This window comes from Ovis aries, chromosome 6 (genome assembly GCF_016772045.2).
Source record: "Ovis aries strain OAR_USU_Benz2616 breed Rambouillet chromosome 6, ARS-UI_Ramb_v3.0, whole genome shotgun sequence".
Lineage (NCBI taxonomy): Eukaryota > Metazoa > Chordata > Mammalia > Artiodactyla > Bovidae > Ovis > Ovis aries.
Window position 1 is genome coordinate 13442270 of NC_056059.1, and position 20089 is coordinate 13462358.

The following is a 20089-nucleotide window of genomic DNA, read 5'->3' on the forward strand; positions in this document are numbered from 1 at the left end:
CATTAACAAATACTTTTAAAATAAAGCACACAATTATTTTGGTGAATTTACAGATCTTTTCCCCCAGGCGTAAAGGATGAGGGAGGAGGGCATCAACTGTGATGCTCTGCTTGAGACTTGGGAGGTTCCTGCATCAGGGGGCTTTCAGGGTTTAAACTGGGACAGTCCTGGGCACCAGGACTGTTTGGTCACCCTAATCAGGAGCCGGGGATGGAGAGAGTAAGGCCTTGCGTAGAGGGTAGAGGAGCAATATTTACGGAGCATCTACTGTATACTAAACACATTACATGCTTAAATTCTTACAACAGCAATAATCCTTGCAAGGTACTATTATATCAAGGTTACTGATAAAAATACTGACACTGTAGAGATTAAATAACTTGCTGTGTCCATAGAATATAATAGAGGTAAAACTTGGATATAGGTTTTTCTACAAAACTTGGATTTTCCCCTGCTATATATTACTCCTATTTAAAAAGACATTTAACCCCTGAGAACCTAATAGGCTTCATCTGTAAAACAAAAGTTTAAGCTAAGTGACTTCTAAGAAAGTTTTTAAGTCTTAAGTTTATAGATTCTAAAAATCATTATTGTCAAAGTGTGTTCTGTGAAATACTGATTCCTTGCCAAGGCAGGGGACACTTAATAGGTTTTATGTGGAAAAAAGTAAAGTTATGTAGAGGATTTTTTACTTAAGCATAACTTTTTAAAGCCTTTGAATATACCTAGTAGCACTATTAAGCCTTGTATGTTCTCAGTACACTTCAGGGTATTCAGATTCTTTGAAATACATTTTAGAAAACAGTGCAATAAATGATATTAATGCATATTTTTCTCATTGCTTAGATTAATTTTTAGAATTTTGTTGTAGGTTTGAGTGTGAAAAGCTGATACTTGTTGGAGATCCCAAACAGCTTCCTCCTACTATTCAGGGTTCTGATGCAGCTCACGAAAATGGACTGGAACAAACTCTTTTTGACCGACTCTGCTTAATGGTACTACTTCTGAATTCATACAGAGTTATCATTCACTGATTATTCACTGTGTAGGTTGATAGAAAATACAATATATTTAGGGCAAGACCAGGTCCTTGCCCTAAAATTGTTTTAATTGGAGTCGTTTAGAAAGTACTCATCTTAACGAAAAGGAGAGCACTAATAACCTAACAATAAAATGAATCTTTCCCCTGTGAATTTTAGTAGTGGGTAGTAAGTATATTGATTTTGCTATAAAATAAAAACAGGCTATGACGTTTCTCTCATCCATGTCCACTGTTGAAGAGCCCAAGTGCATCTGCGGGTCTGATGCTATTTCTTTTCTCTTTTTTCATTTCAGCTTTCGATGCTATTTCTATATCCAACTTTTGAGAAACTGATAAACTGTTTTCCATAGCAGCTGTACCATTGTACATTCCCAACAGCAATGTGCAAGGGTTCTAATTTCTCCACATCTTTACCATAATGTTATTTTTCATTTTTAAAAAACTAATAACTTTCTTAATAGGTGTGAAGCGGTATCTCATTGTGTTTTCCCTAATGTATGATGATGTTGAACATCTTTCATGCATTATCTTTGGAAAAATGCCTGTTCAAGCCCTTTGCCAATTTTGAATTGGGTTGTTTCTGTTGTTCAGTTGTAGGGGTTCTTTATGTATTTTGGATATTAGTTCCTTATCAGATATATAATTTGTAAATATTTTCTTCCATTTGATGGGTTGTCTGTTCATAAATTTATGCCCTAAAAGAGTTTTGGGGATTGATTTTTTCCCTCACATATTTTTCTGCTTTGTCCATGTGATCACTAACCCTGCATTTTATTACATATTATTATCAGAGTACCTTGTAACTTTTCAAAATGTTCAAACAGTATTATAGAACATTTTGCAAATAAAGACCAGGAGAGCCCTGAAATAGATGGGAATTAGTTTATGACCTGTTAGCAAAATTGGATGAAGATTCGGAGTGAAAAATAGCTTGTACCCAAGGAGGAACGTTAATGGGTTATCACCAACAATTTCTGATTTGTTTTTAAAGATTTCTTTTCAATTTAGTGTTAGGCCAACTCCACATAGGTTCTGAAGGTATAATGTTAGATACCAAATTTACTAGTCTAAGATTTGTTTATTTTATAATTTTAATATTAAAAAGTTTACTATGAAAATATTTTTATTAATTTTTTAAAGTTCTTTTTATTTATAGTCCATTTTATCATGGTTGTAATTTATTTACTAAAGCACAATATGGCAGTAGTTTTAAACTTTAAAATATTATTGTGGATTTTTTTTCCCCTAAGGAAAAAAATGTTTTAATTCCTTATTTTTCTGTACTTAAATTTCTTAGGGTCACAAGCCAATTCTGTTGAGAACTCAGTACCGTTGTCACCCCACAATCAGTGCTATTGCTAATGATCTGTTTTATGAAGGAAATCTCATGAATGGCATTTCCGAAACAGAGAGGAGCCCTTTACTGGAATGGCTCCCAACTCTGTGTTTCTATAACGTAAAAGGACTGGAACAGGTAAATAACATTAATGTTGATAAGAGTCAACCCAGTTTAGCTTCCTGTTTTAATTGTATTGTTGTCTGTATGACTTTCTTGGACTTTCTGTAGCATTTCTGGGAAATATAATCTAGGTTCTGTTTCTTATTCCAGATTGAGAGAGGTAACAGCTTTCATAATGTGGCAGAAGCTGCTTTTACACTCAAGTTGATTCAATCACTGATTGCAAGTGGAATAGCGGGCTCCATGATTGGGGTGATAACATTATACAAATCCCAGATGTACAAGGTCCGTATTACATATGATGATACTTATCATTATTAAATATTATAATTTCATATTATAATATTTGTTATTACATTCATTGTGCTTTAGGTTGTATTGGTTTGGTGCTAGAAAAGCTTTTAGGACTTTAAGGGATTAAAAAGCAGCATTTAGATTTTTGTCTACTGTGGCTTTTTTCTATATAATTAGATGTAAACCTAACAAGGTTTAATTAAATTCCGTTTACAGCTGTTGGGGCAAAAATGCAAATAAACAAATTAGAGGGAAGGAAATACGGTGTATGCTTTGTGTTTTGAGACAGATGGGATTGAATCTGTTTTCCAAAATGTTCTTTCACTATTGTTACATTTTATCAGTAAATCAAAGATAGATCCCAGATATTAATCTACTCACAAGCCAGTTACTTCTAACTAGTTTTAATTTATATTAATTTACTTTTAGTATTTGTCATGTTTCATTATTAGTTTATCAACTCTAAATTAGTATATCCAGATGAGTTCCCAGCAATAGATAAATCATCACTTTGATTTTGGTTTGTAACTTATATTATCACCTAGTTATTTATCATTTTAGAGACTAAGTCTCTGTGAGTAATAACAAAATGAAAGTTACCCACTATTAGTTAAATGATAATGGCAGCCAAGGGCAGGCGGAGAGGTGTAGGTTCTTCATGAAGACACTGTCTGCACTGCATGATTCTGGTCATCTTTCCTCTGTAGCTCTGTCATCTACTCAGTGCTGCGGACTTCGACCATCCTAACGTGAAAGCTGTGCAGGTGTCCACAGTAGATGCTTTTCAGGGAGCTGAAAAGGAGATCATTATTCTGTCCTGCGTAAGGACCAGACAAGTAGGATTTATTGATTCAGAAAAAAGAATGAATGTTGCATTGACCAGAGGAAGGAGGCATTTGTTGATTGTAGGAAATTTAGCCTGTCTGAGGAAAAATCGACTATGGGGGCGTGTGATCCAACACTGTGAAGGTAAAACAAAAATGTATTTAATTCAAGCATTTTGAATTAAAACTGACTTTTGTGTTAGTGCCTGGGGTGTTTCAGGTAGGAACTACTCTGAATTTGCCACTATGGGTGATGAATGAAATGATGAAATGGACACCACTGTAAAATATAGTTGTCTCATGTTTTGTATCTTTTGAAGGGAAGGAAGGTGGATTGCAGCATGCAAGCCAATATGAACCACAACTGGACCTTCTCCTTAAAGATTATCTTGAAAAACAAGCAGAAGAAAAACAGAAGAAAAAGGCTGAAAAAGATAAATTGACAGATAAAAAATCTTATTCACAAAAAGACATGGTATAGTTTGTAAAGTTCAAATTCATTTTATACTATACATTTGTATATTTTTATTACTCCCTAACTCTTGTAATTGGGGGGAAAAAAGATTTAAATATAAGTAAAATCTGCTCTTCATAAAAAGTATAATTACTTAAGATAGGCAAATGTTGAAGGAACTATAAAATCTCACCAATAAAAATTATTTCTGAAAATTATGGCTCTGTTTCTAAAGAAATGAATTTTAAAAGGAGCAGGAAAAAGCTTTTATGGGGATGTTACTTCAAAAATAAGTGATTATCTCAAAAACTCATCTTTTAAAATGCATCTACACAGTTATACTGACATGCTCCTTTCTGAACTACAGTGCTATCAGAATCTTAAGAAATATACTGCCCTATCATTCTGTAAGTAAAAACATTCACAATAAAACTTCCTTTTAAAAAATATTTGTTTATTTGGTTGTGCTGGGTCTCAGCTGCAGCATGTGGGATCTACTTCCCTGACCATGGATCGAACCTGGGCTGCATGCCCAGATTGGGAATGCAGAGTTTAGCCACTGGACCATGAGGGACATTCCTTCACAATAAAACTTTTAAGAAAGTACAAAAGAAAGGAAAAAAAGTATCTAAAAGTCTGTTCCTAGAGATAGCAGTGCTCAAAACCGGCCATGACTCTGCAATAGTAGGTGCTCAATAACGATCTGTTGGATGAACAAAGAATGAATGAAAGACTCCCCTTGGCTCATTTCCTTCTGGTCTTTTCTCTGTGTATTTGTTTGCACAGTAGTTACTGGTATATATTATAATGGATTTTAACCATTATAAAAAGAATACATTCCCCTTATAGAAAATTTGAAAAATTCAGAAGACTACACAATGAAAAATAAAAAGCATCTAGAGATTCCCTACACAGAGATAATAATTGCTGATATATTGCTTCAGTCTTTTTTCTATGCTTATATTCTATATTTATGTATGTAAATAAACCACTTGTATGATTTTTAGCCATTATTAACAAAGGAACATTTACTTATCCTTCATGGAAAAATAGCAAGGGCTTGATTATAATTAATATCAATGAAATATTTGTCTTTACCAATTACAAACTCATGGCTCAAGTCACTCAATATTTATTTTAAAGATGCAGGACTTCCATGGTGGTCCAATGGTTGAGAATCCGCCTTCCAGTGCAGGGGACATGGGTTCAATCCCTGGTCATGGAACTAAGATGCTGCATTGCACAGGGCACTAAGCCCGCACTGTGCACCTAGAGAGCCTGCAAGCTCTAGAGGCTGTGAGCTGCAGTAGGAATACATTGCCACAGTACGAATAATATGCCACAATACAGATCCAGCACAGTGAAAAAAAGATGCATAAAATTGCTTACTGGAACTACTTCACTATGAAAAATGACCTCTATGCAACTCTTCTTTTGTTTGGGAGAAAATGAATCTAACAAAAGTTGTAATTCTCCAAGCCTTGTCCACAATGTGTTAATGGTTACAACAGCAGGTGCTCTTTAAATGTAAATAAAAGCTGTAACTTGAGTTCAGGTTATACACAACTGGATAGGAGACACCCCAGAAATCACCCATTGCCTGCTGCAGACCCCTGTGAGCTCTGTGTGTCTTCAGTAGGTTAACTAGGACAGAGACCCAGGCCTGGAGATAGCATGTGAGATGCCACCTGCAGGCTAGTCAGCTGCGTGCCCCAGCTGAGCTCTGCATCACCATCTGGGAAGACAGGAGTGGAGAGAAGCCTTTAGTGATCTGTCATTACCCTAAACAGGCCCCACTGAGCCAGAAGTTACTATCCTACCCTGGAACTGTGTGTCTTAAAACCGGAAGAAAAGGAGTAACCTTAATGGACCAGTTTACTCCCAGGCTCTCTTGAGAATTCAAACTTGAGCACCACATGATGTCAACAATAGGAACAACAAAGGAGCCACATTTTCATGATGTGAAAAGATGGCAGAACAGAAGGACTTTGAGCTCTTCTCTCATGAGCACACCAAAATCACAACTAACTGCTGAACGACCATCAGTAAAAAGACTGGAACCTAGCGATAACAAAAAATATTCTACACCCAAAGACAAAATGAAGAAACTCAACAAGATTTTATTTGATGTAATCAAATCCCAAACACTCCAGGTGGGCGAGCTGCAAACTGGAGAACAATTATATTATACAAGTTCTTCCACAGGAGTGAGGGTTCTGAGTCCCGCATCAGGCCTGGGGGTCTGGCATCAAGAGGAGGAGTCTCTAGAGCATTTGGTTTTGACATCTAGCAGGGCTTGAGTGCAGGAGCTCCACTCTTGGAGGGCACACACAGTCTCATGTGCACCAGGACCCTAGGCAAAAGTAGTGACCTCATAGGGCTCTGGGCCAGATCTACCTGCCAGTCTTAGAGGGTCTTCTGGGGTGGTGTGGTGCACTGTGGAGCTCACCAGTGACAGAGGTACTGGGGAGCATCCACTGATGTGAACGGTCCTGGAGGCTGCCACTGGGGGACCAAGACCTTGCCCCACCCAACAGCCTGTAGGCTCCAGTGCTGGGACATCTTAGGCCAAACAACAAACAGGGTAGGAATACAGCCACATCCATCAGCAGTCAAGCTGCCTAACGATTTCCTGGGCCCATAGCCACCTCTAGACACATCCTCTGACATGGCCCTGTCCACCAGAGGGCCAAGACCCAGCTCTACTTATCAGTGGACAGGCACCAGCCCTTCCCATCAGGAAGCCTGCACAAGCCTCCAGACCAGCCTCACCCACCAGTGGGCAGAAACCAGAAGTAAGAAAACTAAGATCCTGCAGCCTGTGGAACTAAATCTGCAGATGCAGATCAGACCTACCCTGCAACCAGCTGGTCCCTGGCCCTTGCTAGGACACATAGGACATCCCCCACAGATGGCCACTTATCCAAGGTTGAGAAACATAATTAACCTTCCACATATAAAAAATACAGATATAAACAGACGAAATGAGATGGCAAAGGAGTATTTTCCAAATGAAGGAACAAGACAAAACCCCAGAACAACTAAGTGACATGGAGATAAGCAGTTATCTGAGAGAGTTCGCAGAATAGATAAGTGAGCTGTAAGACAGAATGGTGGAAATCGCTGCCCTGGAACAGAATAAAAAGAATGAAAAGAAATTGCAACAGTTTAAGAGACCTCTGGGACAATGTCCTGCACTCTGAAAACTCTAAGATGCTGACGAAAAAATCAAAGATGATACAAGCAGATGGAAAGATATACTGTGTTCTTGGATTAGAAGAATTAATATTGTCAAAATGACTATACTACCCAAAGCAATCTACAAATTCAATGCAACTCCTATCAGATTACCAATGGCATTTTTTCACAGAACATTTTTTTAAAATTTGTATGGAAACAAAAGACCCTAAATAGTCAAAGCAATCTTAAGAAAGAAAAACAGCTAGGGGAATCAGGCTCCCAGACTACAGACTATACTACAAAGCTACAGGAATCAAAACAATGTTGTACTGGCACAAAAACAGATATACTGATCAATGGGACAGGATAAAAATCCCAGAGATAAAACACATGCTCCTGTGGTCAATTAACCTGTCACAAAGGCAAGAATACAGAATGGAGAAAAGAGAGTCTCTTCAGTGAGTGGTGCTGGGAAGACTCAACAGCTACATGTAAAAGAATGAAATTAGAACATTCTCTAACATCATCTATTCAAAGTAAATTAAAGACCCAAATGTAAAACTGGATACTATAAAATTCTTAAAGGAAAACACAGGCAGAACACTCTTTGACATAAATCGTGGCAATGTCTTTTCGGATCCACCAGCTAGAGCAATGGAAATTAAACAAATGAGAAGAAATAAACTTAAGAGTTTTTTTGCACAGCAAAGTAAAACATGAACAAAATAAAAAGACAACTTACAGAATGGGAAAAAATATTTGCAGACAATACTACTGACAAGGGATTAATCTCTGAAATATACAAATAACTCATATAGCTCAATACCAAAAATATAAACAACCTAATCAAAAAATGGGCAGAAGATCTAAATAGATTATTTCTCCAGAAAAGACATACAGATGGCCAACAGACACTTGAAAAAATGTTCAACATCACTTATCATTAGAAAAATGCAAATCTAAACCACAATGAGCTATCACTTTACACCAGTCAGAATGGCTATCATCAGAAAGTCTACAAATAATTAATGCTGGAGAGCATGTGGAGAAAAGGACATCCTACATGGTTGGTGGGAATGTATATCGGTACAACCACTAGGGAGGACACTATGGAGGTTCCTGAAAAAACTAAAAATAGAGTTACCACATGATCCTGCAATCCCACTCCTGGTCATATATCCAGAGAGAGCCATGGTTCGAAGGATACATGCACCCCAGGATTCACTGCAGTACTATTTACGAAAGCCAAGACATGGGAGCAACCTAAGTCCCCGTTGGCAGATGAATGGATGAAGAAGATGTGGTATATTTATATAATGAATACTACTCAGCCATAAAAAATAATAAGAATGTTCTCTACATTTTTATTTATAAAAACGTCTGTTTGTGCATCATAGAATGAAACAATCCAATTTCTAGACTGAAATCCACTCATCAATTGCCTTTGCTTTATACAGGCATTTGGGTATATGTGTTAGGTTTTTTCCAACATTTCTTTTACAAACACCACATTGATCCCTAGGGAGGAGAACAAGTAGTTTCCCCACTTTATAAGCGATAAAGCCAACAGAGAAATTGAAGTGGTTCATCTAATCGACCATACGTAGTACAAGACAGGGCTAGAACCCAAACCAATCCAGCTGAGGCTTTTCTACTACACTCACTGCCTGAGTGGTAAGTCATTCACTTTATCAAACTGTGAGAGACTGGAACCAAAGATTCTACAATCCTCTCTGATTAAACCAGACTGATTTGCTGTTAATTTAACTTGGTTAATTTATATGCAACACTTTACTAATAATTTGTTTGAACAATCTATACCTTCCTGGTAAATGAACTTTGCTAGAAAAATGGGATTGTTGATTTTTCTTTGAAGTTCTTGAAGGTCTACATTCGCTACTAGAAGATCTGTTTGGATATAATGGAAGAAAAACTGATTTATCAACAAAAAGGTAGTAATGTGACTAAGCTGGTGATTTTTATTATCAAAAGTTAATGAAAAACTAATGATTCATATTCTGCTCTGCTCTGCAGCGAACCCCTATCCTTAGAAACATATGTTTCAATATTTGAGTTACTTGTGAAAAATCAGAAGTTAAAAGCTGAGATTATGAAGCCCAGCTTAAAACTTCAAGATAAAACATAACTATTGGTATAGTTCTTTAATATTTGAACAAAAAGAATGTTTGATTTGGAGATGCCAAAGGAAACCCCACATGCTTCACGCTCTTCTTGACTACAGTTTAATTTAAAGACAGCTGTGAAATAGCTTTATACTAATTTGATTTTTTTATATTAAATAAGAATGAAATGGAAATTGGTGATTTTCTCGACAGATATTGGACCCTGAAAATTAAATAATTGCTCTAAAAGCATTAGCTCAACACTGATTTGAAATGCCTGCTTTGTAATTAGTCTTGAGTGAAACGTATGTTTAGTTCAAGTTGTGTTTTTTGGCTTATATTAGTATGATTTGATTATAAAGTAAAGGAAAAATACAATCCAAATATCACTGCAAGCCTTTGAATTCCTTTCATCCTAAAACACCAGTTATGCTGATTTTTAAAAAACTCTTCTATTAGTCTCTTAATTATTGATATTCTTTACTATTCTTCTTTCTAACTGAGCAAATCTGGTCTTGATAATGTAGTAAATGAAGGTCTGCATGTGTGTGTGTATGAAAAGTTAAGAAGCAGTCAACTCACAGGCTAAAGAATTAGTGGAGAAGACTTCCTAAGTGAGTTTTAAGGTAACGATTGCTTATTAAAACAAAACCTTCAAGTCCATTGATTTTATTGGCTGAATGAAGATGGATTTGTAGCTTCTTAGAACAGAACAGATTCTTTGGCTCCACTGAAGTCAGTGCATTCACTAAGTATCTACTCTGTGGCTGGTCTGTGTTACATGGAGAGCAGCCTGGTTCATTCTGGAACAGACATGTGAAGCTTGGTTTATTTGTCAGCCCAGGCATGAAGAATAGGTGAATCTGTTACATATCACTCTACCCCTATATGCGGCAAGCTACAGCTCTCCTAATAGAGAAACTGGGTGGAATCCTGGAAGTAAGAAAATTGGGCTTTTGGGGGGCCTAATTTTGGAATATGTACTTCTAAATAAACCAAGAACCAACAAGGCCATGATGTATCGGGAGCTCAGATACACCTGAGCTCAGGTTCCCTGTATCCTCAGGTTTCTTATGATAGAGTCAGTATCAGCCTTTCACACTGGGTTTTGAGGTTGAGGCCAGACACTGAGGACCAAGTAAGGCAGTGAGAAGTAAGAAGAGGGATGGCTATACATGGTGAGGAAGACACATACATGGTTGACAAATTCTGAGCCATGAAAAAATTCTAGGTCTTTCAACACAGTTGTGTGCATGTGTAAAACCAAATGACATCTGTTGGTCTTTGACTTCTTTTAACTATCACGGGCCCTATCCAGCGTTTTGAATGCATAATGATAATCTGGACCCATATGGTGACATCACATGAGTCAGGGTATCAGGCAAAGTGTAATTACTGAGTCTAGATATTGTATGTGACTTGCTTTTATGTGCTGGCATGTGTTATAAGCAAGCTGACTGAATATAAAGAGTCAAGGACAAAATAGATGACATATTGCAAAGAAACTGCACATATAACTTTAGAGCCATTGGCTCTTCAGAATGCCATTTTGCATTTATAATTTGGGATCAGCACCATCACAGGAGATGCTAAGTGTTTAGATAATATAATCAAGTGATCTGCCTTTCTTTTCTTTGATTGCCTTCTTATTAAGCATTTTTTCCCTATATTTCAAAACAAACCAAATAGGATACGTTTCTCTTGCCATCTTCTACTGGGTCATTTATGTACCTAAGCATATATAACTTGAAGGAGACCTTCATATGCTAAGTATGATGACCTTATTTTGTGTTGTTTGTATTCATTATAGCACATCTATTGCCTTTTCCTTGTTTTTTTAGTTTTATTTATATATTTTTAATAGATAATAGCGTATGCATGGGGTCAATATTCAAGAGGAACTGAAGGGAAGAGAGTGAAACGTCTCCCTCCACCCTGTGTCCCCAGCTACCTAGCTCTCATCTCCAGAGTCAACTGATACCATATTTCCTTCAAGAGACAGTTAGCTAACATGGAAGTCCACACATATAAATGGTCTCCCCTTTTACATGGTAGCCTACCGTGCTGCAGTCCACGGGGTTGCCAAGAGGCGGACACGACTGGGCAACTGAACAACAAGAAACGACAACTACCACACACATCTTCCAGTGCCTGGCCTTTTTCACTAAACGGCATATCTACAGTTATTCCATGTTGTCTGTACTTTTTAAAAATTGCCTGAGATTTGTCATCACCTAAATTACTTCAACATGTCGCTGACCACAATCTCGCCCTCACTTGACCTCCACATACTTGCCAGGTCCAGCAACATCTCTCATCTCCTGACTCCTTACTATTCTACCAGCCTCCTTTTACCTTTTCCTGTCTGTCAAGACACCATTGTGTTTAATCATTCTCAACAGTCCTGATGCCTTGCCTCTTTGCTGCAGGTTCTTCCAGGGACCAGTCCAAACATCCTTTTCCACTATCTTACACCTGGGCAGCAGGGTGCTGGAGAGAAAATTATACTAATGTGCAGATGTTGCCACAATACATTTATGATAACTGATCTCACAGGTCCCATAGGCCCAGAAATTATACGTCCTTAATAAGCGCCTCAGCTCTTTGTTTACAGTCACTCTTCCCACCAAAATGATTTTTCTAACATGCAAAAATCCTATGAATTCAATCAATCCCTCCCCTACGTGAGGTAACCACTAATCTACTCTGTCACCATAGATCAGTTCTGCCTGCCTTAAAAGTTCATGTAAATTGAACCAGTGTCTATTCTTTTGAGTTTTTTTACTCAGCATGTTTTCAGGTGTATCCATGTTATTACATGGATCAGCGGTTCATCCCTTTTAATTTGAGCATATTCTGTTGTACGAATTTTGTTGTTTAAAATCTGTTCGCCAGTTCTTCACTTCCGAGATAATTTCATCTTCTCTGGTTTCTCTGTTCTCTCTGAAATTCCTATTAGTCAGATGATGAACTCCTGGAATGATAAGTATCTTATCCTTACTGCTGTTTATATCTTTGACTTTTTCTATAGGAGATTCCTTTGAATTTATTTTTTTGCTTTTAAATTAAAAATACTTTATTGGTGCTGCAGTCTGTGGGATTGCAAAGAGTCGGACACGACTGAGCAACTGAACAACAGGCTGAGTGTAGGTCTGCTTCCTTTACAAGAGGTAGTTCCTGTTTCCCCAGTTTTCACGAGGTATCAGCCACACATATAAACCTTTAGGAAAGTACGCCAGAAAATGTTGCCACCTTTGGCTACTTACTGCAACCTAAAAATATAGGGGAAAACTAAATGAAGAAAAAACTGCAACAGAAATCATTCCTTCAGAAGACAGTTTTGGACCTCCCTGGTAGTCCAGTGGTTAAGAATCTGCCTGGCAATGCAGGGTACACAGGCTTGATCCCAGGTCTGGGAATGGGCTCCATTCCACATGCCATGGAGCAACTAAGCCTGTGCACCATAGCTGCTGAATCCAAGCTCCAGAGCCTTCGAGCCATAACTACTGAGGCCCGTGCACCTAAAGCCTGTGCTCCGCAACAAGAGAAGCCATGCACTGCAGCAAAGAATAAGCCCCACTTGTTGCAACCGGAGAAAGCCCAAGTGCAGCAAAGAAGACCCAGAGCAGCCAATAAGGAAAAAACGCACTAATTCCCTCTGAAAACAGTTTTGCCAAGAGCACTGTTACTGATCCGCATGGCCTTGGCACAGCCATGAAGTACATGCCGTCTGATCCATATTAATGAATAAAGAGGAAATGAAAAAGATGAGAGTCCTCATGCCTTGTTGACCTCAGTTTTGACTTAGCTTTCCGACAATGATTAAATTCACTGTATGTTCTATAGGTACAGGTTTATTTCTTCTTAAATACTGAATTAGAAATTTCCAGCTGCCAGCAAATTGTGACTGAGATCACATCAAGGTATTCTTTCCTGGCCAAGTGCGTGGAACGAAGGAATGTATTACTGACTTCTGATTAGACTGTCTGCATATGTTTTCATTATTATTTTAAAATTCTGTATGGCATATTTTTATTTCATCCCTATTTTGTCAGGAAAAGAAAAACACTTGGGATAAGAGGAAAGGAAAGGCTGTTATTTTAATACCATGTTACTTCATAATTAGCTTATTTCAAACAAAGGGATTGTTTTCAAGCATCAGCATAGGGAAAAGTGAGCACTGTTGATGCCAATTTCCTGAGACTGAGGATGAAAGTAAGATTCAGAACAAAATCCAAAATACCATGTGATTCTTTGGGAGTGGCCAGCAACTTAAGGAACTGCACTTAGCCCCAAAACAATGTCCTTGAGCCTCCATGACTCGTCTTCTGAGAAATAGTGTTGGTCTCAAATCCAGTACAACTCAAATAATTGGTATGAGAGCACTGGTCACTAGGTTCATGGAAATATTAAAGCTGTACTTCCCTCTAATATTTAGTCACACAGATTCTCTACAGCTGGGAAATTTTTTAAAAGGGAAAAGCTATATTCGAGTTAAGGCAGTAACCAAGAGTTCAAGTGTGGGTTAATACTGACATAAACTTTTAGTTTCTATTTCTAGCCTGTTTCATTTTTTTTCAGAATTTCTTAGTAAACATTTACCATGAAAATCTCTCTTGATTTTTCTGCACGATATTGCATTGTGGGGTTATTCTTTCTTTTCCTTCAAGAGAAAATGAACTCTCAAATCCTCAAAAATAAAAACCCCGGAGAAAAAGAGAATTTGCTGAGAAGAATGCCGAGAATTATCCTCTTGCAAATCCTTTCCTTTCTCTTATTCCAAGTCCTGCTGTCTCATGCACCGACAATAGTACAACATAGTTTCAGTGTGGTGATTGCTGCTTTAAAAATGCAGAGTTAAACAGCAACCCACAATAGCCTCCCTTGAGGTAAAGATGGTTTCTGTCAACAGAGAAAGCCTAAGACCTAAAAGCATAGGTAAGCAAAATTCAGAATTAAACATCTTCCGGATCCTGATTATTTTAAAAATAGAAGCTTTAGATGCCATATATTCAAGCACAGAATAACAGAAGAGGCAAGTTTTTAATCACCTCTGAGGACTGGTCAAGAAACACATTTAAGAAAGATTAAACACAAGTAATTTCCTGTTAGCAAATATTATTAAATAAGAGAATTATTACTTTGAGACATTGGTAAAAAATCTTCCTTTAGAAATTCATCAAGTCCCTGTGATCTCATCTCTCTGGGAAAATTAGACGTGATTTGCCCAGAATAGAGAAAATAATAGCATTGAGAAGCTTTTCTTTCTCTGTGAAACCCCGGGAACTGTGAGTTAACAAAAATTAAATTTTGAGAGAGCAGTATGGAAATACATACATTACCATATGTAAAATAGATTGGAGGAGGAAATGGCAACCCACTCCAGTACTCTTGCCTGGAGAATCCCATGGACGGAGGAGCCTGATAGCCAGTGGGAATTTACCGTGTGACACAGGGGGCTCAACCCAAGTTCGTCTTGATGGTCTAGGATGAGCTAGGCTACGATGGGATGGAGATAGGAGGGAGGCTTAAGGAGGGGACATATGTATACCTGTAGCTGATTTATGATGTAAGGCAGAAATCAGCACAATATTGTAAAGTAATTACCTTCCCCACAAAATTGTTTTTTTAATTAGCACTGAATGTTTCTCTTCCATACAACATTTCCATCATAGTTCAAGAACAAGTTTTACATGGTTCTGAAAAAAAAAAAAAAAGAAAACAAAACCACGTTACAATATCCTGTGTTTGTGCTCAGTCCTGTCCTACTCTTGGTGACCCGATGGACTGCAGCTTGCCAGGTTCCTCTGTCCATGGAATTTTCCAGGCAAGAATACTGGAGGGGTTGCCATTTCCTGCTCTGGGGGATCTTCCTGACCTGGGGATCAAACTTGAATCTTTGCATCTCTTGCACTTGGCAGGCAGATTCTTTACCAGGGAAGCCTTTTCCAGGATTCTTTACCTGGGCAGCCCTACAATATCCCATGTTAACCCAAAGGGTCCAACTTCTAGGGCCTTAACTATAACTGTGAGCTATGATATAGCTATGATATAGCTCACAGTTAACTATGATATAACTTAACACTTAACTATGATATAACTCCCCCTACTTCAGACATCTCTGATCTGAAATTTACTCCCAATCTTTAATAATAAGAGTAGAAAAGACAGAGGCACTTTGCAGAAGGCCAGTGTTGTTGTTTTTTAATAACAATTTCTGATTATAAATGTTCCAAAATTTGCTCGGAAAACACAAAAAGAGAACATTTAAATTACTAATAACAAAAAGATAGCCACTATGAATACTTTTTTGTCCAGGATGTATGTGTTTGTATTTCCCTACAATCATTCAGAGATACATATCATATGTATTGGGGTCACACTAAGCGTTATTTCGAAATTTAAAAAAATTAAACATCCAGGCTTCCCTGGGGGCTCAGTGGTAAAGAATCTGTCTGCCAATGCAGGAGACATGGGTTTGATCCCTGGTCCAGGAAGATCCCACGTGCTTCAGAGTAACTAAGCCTGTAAGCCACAACTATTGGGCCTGTGCGCTAGAGCCCTGGAGCTGCAACTACCAAGCCCTGCCACCTAGAGTCCACACTCAGCAACAAGAAAAGCCACGGCCAGGAGAAGTCCTGGCAACACAACTAGAGAGTAGCCCCAGCTCGCAGCCCCAAGACAAAAGCCTGCACAGCAAGGAGGATTCAGCACAGCCAAAAAGTAAAATAAAACTTAAAAACTAAATATCAATCAAAAATATGATCTTAAACTCTGCATGACATTTTGGTATTGTGACAGTATTGTATTTATTATGAGTCAATCTCTACTCTTGGCAGATGTGGACAACTCAAAAGATTCACAGGTACACTTGGCAAAGTACAATTTTGCCTGACAAAGTTAAGGAAAAGCAAACAGAAGCAGAAATGCGATGAAGCAGAGGAGAAATGGGAATTTGGGCGTCTGGATCCAGGGGATGAGGCCTAAGGCGACGGCACTTGGTGCCTCTCGCACTCCCCCAACATTTTACACACCCGACATCTAGCTAAAATGGGCGCTGAACATCAATTCAGAAGAGAATAAAAAATACCAGGGGAGCGACAAGCAGTCTGGAGAATGAATCTCGAAATGGCTGTAGGTGGGAGGAGAAATACTGATCCGTACAGATACAGTATTTTCCCAGCAAGCGCATAAGAGGTCCTTTTACTAGTCTGGAGTCCAGGGCTTTCCCCCAAAGTACTGAGTCTTGGCCTCACTTCTAGCTGCTAAATAGCTAAATCCTCACAACGGAAGTCTTGGGACCCAGGCCTGCTCGTCTCAAACTTGGCAGCCATCAGAACTACCGGGGGAGGTGTCTTACGCGTCAGTTTATTTCGACTCGCAGAAGCACACGGTCGACAATTTTGAGCCTGAAGGTTAGAAGTGGCCGAGCCTACGCGCCCGTAACCGGAGCCACAGGTGAAGGCCCCAGAGCGCATCCCAGGAGGAATGCGAAACGTCGCCCAGCCCCAAGAGGCGAAGGCTCCTCCGCGGACCCCGCCAGAGGGCACCAGGACCTCGCCGCGCGCGCAGCGGCCCCGCACCTGCGGCCAGACCTGCAGAGGTTCAGGTGCCGCCCCGCAGGCCGCCTTGGGGCGCAGGGGGCTCCGCCTCCAAACCCAGCCGCTTTCCGGCTCCCTCGGCCAGCGCCCGAGCCTGAGATCCTGTTTTGTGTTTTGTTTTAAAAGCCTTCCCCGCCCCGGTACTGCTTGAAGGCGTAAATGAGAGAGGGTGGGAGGGGTGAGGGGGGAAATGGAGAAAAGAGGCGCGGGAGGACTGAATGCCTTCTTTAAATTACTGCTGACACCTCGGTTCCAGGCCCCTAAAATCTCAATCAACAATCCATTAGAACTCAACAGGAGTAAAACGAAATCCTCGTTTAAGTGTATTTATCCGATCTCCTTTCTCTCTTTCAAATGCTAAATCCATTTCAGCATATGCCCCCTTCTTTCTCTAGCCTTTCTCTCAAGACTGGCAGCCCATACCACTCTTGTAAATATGAAAGATGCTAATCATATGACATATCACGTCTCCGTCGGAGCCGGAATAAAGCCTTCAGATTTGGGATCATTGCCTCCAGACAACAGCTTCATCAGCCGGAAAGTTGGTTTTTTTCTCCTTTCCTTCAACTCTCAATCCCTTCTTTGTCTGGAGTAAAATGCAGCCGACTCGAGCCACCCAGGCCATATGGTTCACTCTGTATTTTCTTAGTTGAATTCTGAATTGTTTCTGTGACTTGCGAAAGTTTTTTTGGAAGTGCGTATAAAGACATAGAAGAGCTACTTGTGCAGGGAGCGCTACCGGGCGCGCCGCGGCCGCCCCCTCCCGGCCTGGAGCCCGGGCGGTTGGCTGCGCGGAAAGTGATGCCGGCCTCTGCACCGGCGCGCGGCTAAGACCCGCGGACCGCAGCTGCCGGTTCGTTTGCTATGCGGACTCCGCGCCTCGCGGAGGGAATGAAATTTGAGGGGAAAGAAAAGACGAATTAATCAGGTGCTAGGGTCGACCCCAAATGGTTTGTGTCCTAAAGCATCCTTTTGGATCCATGAAAATAAAACGTAGCCTGGCTCTCTTCCGACGCTGTATTACATTACAGTCTTATTGTCTACCTAACACGGTTTTCTGACATTTCTAATTTTTTCATTGTTTGTCTGCCGATTTGGATGTAAGCTCTATGCGGGTAGGAATGGTGTCTATTTTGTGCAGGCGTTGTTCCCAGGGCTTGGTGCAGTGCTTGGCTCACACTGGTTACCAGTGTATGTATAAGGGAGGGATGACTGAATGAGTGCCTTAAGGTAGAAAGATGATATTGTCCAAAGGAACAAATTAAAGAACTTTCTCTGCTTAGGATTCGAATTTATTCATCCCAATCTGACCCTTTTAATTTATATCATCAACAAACAATAATTTCCAGAAGAGAATTCAGTGTTTGGGGAGGGTACGTTTTTCCTTAGTGGGGAGAGGAGAGGGAAAATCAGCTTTCAGATCTTTTTTCCATTGCTTTGAATGAGTTTTGTGTTTTTCAGGTTTGGGACTGTCCCCGCGAGAGAGCAGGCTGCCAAATTTCCTTTCTCTCTGTCTAACTCCTTACACAAACCCCAAAGAGTTCTTTCACCAAATCATTAAATTCTACAGAGGTGGTCAAGCTCGCACTGCTTTTCATGAAACGGAGAAAGAAAAGGGTCCTTGAAGTTTAGAAGATGCCCAAGGAAAACTCCTTGAATGACATCAAAAGAATGAGTTTCCATAGCTGTTGAAGCACGAGGGCCATGTATCCGCACAAAGAGGGACCGGGGCACCGGGACGGGCTCACAGCTCTGTCCCAGGACAATTGGGTCACTGAAATAGGGAATTAATTACCATTGGAGAGTGGGCAGCCCATTCACCACTGGCTGAGTTTTATTAAACGCCAATATAAATAACAAAACAACTCTTGTGGCTGCACTATTCCTACACGCCAAAGGAAGGATTATGCCGGGGATTAACATCTTAAAGTCTATGAGACTTTCTGACTCAAGGCTCGGAGCTGGTAATCGTGTTTGTCTCCTGGTTCAGCGATTAGTGCTCTCTTTCTTGCACTTTCCCCTGGATAGCCAATGTCCCTTTTTGCAGGCACAGAGGGGTGAGGGGGGCTTCTCTCCCTAGTGGGCCCCCAGCCCCTCATTCAAGCGCCGGCTGTTCTTTTCCCCTTACCTGAGGAAAACAATCAGAAAGCTGGCGGAGACTGGTCAAATCTCCTACAGCGACTTCTTTCCTTCGTGGGAAAGAAGAGGAGTGCTCGGGCAGCGGGTCGCCTACCGAGTGCAGAGAAGCCTGCCGGGTGCTGCCTCTCCGGAGCTGGTGGGAAGAGGGTAGAGAGGGCGCAAAAGGAAGGGAGCCTTTCAGCACCTGCCGGGTGGATTTCAACACCATCAAGAAGACCCCGTGCGTCAAGCTGGATTCCCTGAATGGTTGGCTTGGGGCGCCAAAGCACATTATACGGGTTTAGGGCAAGGGAATAAGGGTCCCGAGAGAGGGGGGTTACGACCTCCTCTGCCTTGCACCTCCTCTTGTAGATTCTCCTGGCCGATTCCCAAATACGGAAGGGGGTGGGGCTGGCGCACTGAAGCTGCCGCACACCATCCTAGCTCCGACCTCTGCAGGACTAGAGAGACAAACCCTCCCCCACAGGACCCGAGGGAGAGATCCAGGATGAGACAGAATTCCGCACAGGGGTCCAGTAAGAAGTCGGGGAGGGAGGGGGTGATGAGTTTACACTGTTATTGTTCTTGATCTCCTTGCCTCCACAGAAGGGGACCCCCAAAATATCCGAGCCCACTCTGCCTCGCAGCGCTTCACCATCTGCTCATCACTAGTAATGAACTTTGGCATGGCGAAGAGCCCTCCGCGGGGAAGGGCGGGGGGATACAGAGGGGGCTAATCATTTCCACTCGGTCTTCAACCACTCTGGAAACCGGAGTGTTTCTAGTCCCCAGCAAATAACTAAAACTATTCAGGATTGACTTTTTCTTTCCATCTTTCCGCCTTTCGGAGAGCTAACCGGGTGGATTAGGATTTAGGCTACAAAGCCATGCTTGGCAGACGCATCATGTAGTCCTTTTTAGCAGAGCAGAGCCCCTCCCTTTCCTTGCAGGCAGGACAGTTGGTTTACTGTGAACTGGGGGACGGGCTGGCTGG

General features: G+C 40.5%; 1 protein-coding gene and 1 long non-coding RNA gene across 26 annotated transcripts in view; one reads left to right on the forward strand and one right to left on the reverse strand.

The window, feature by feature from the left end:
- The window catches only part of ZGRF1 (zinc finger GRF-type containing 1), a 55506-nt gene extending 51218 nt beyond the window's left edge, over positions 1-4288 (forward strand). For 21 of the 24 annotated variants that reach the window (XM_012179473.5, XM_042251818.2, XM_042251820.2 and 18 more), the window contains 5 exons: positions 872-995; positions 2340-2516; positions 2652-2786; positions 3503-3764; positions 3940-4288. In XM_012179473.5, coding sequence (XP_012034863.3) covers positions 872-995; positions 2340-2516; positions 2652-2786; positions 3503-3764; positions 3940-4100 — 859 coding nt within the window. In that variant the 3' untranslated portion in view covers positions 4101-4288. Of the gene's footprint in view, positions 1-871; positions 996-2339; positions 2517-2651; positions 2787-3502 lie in introns of those variants that run through there. The other 3 variants (XM_060417528.1, XM_060417535.1, XM_060417540.1) reach the window with 2 other exon arrangements.
- LOC132659996 (uncharacterized) overlaps positions 1-20089 on the reverse strand; it is a 49163-nt gene that overhangs the window by 23914 nt on the left and 5160 nt on the right. The gene's annotated exons all lie outside the window — the stretch shown is intronic.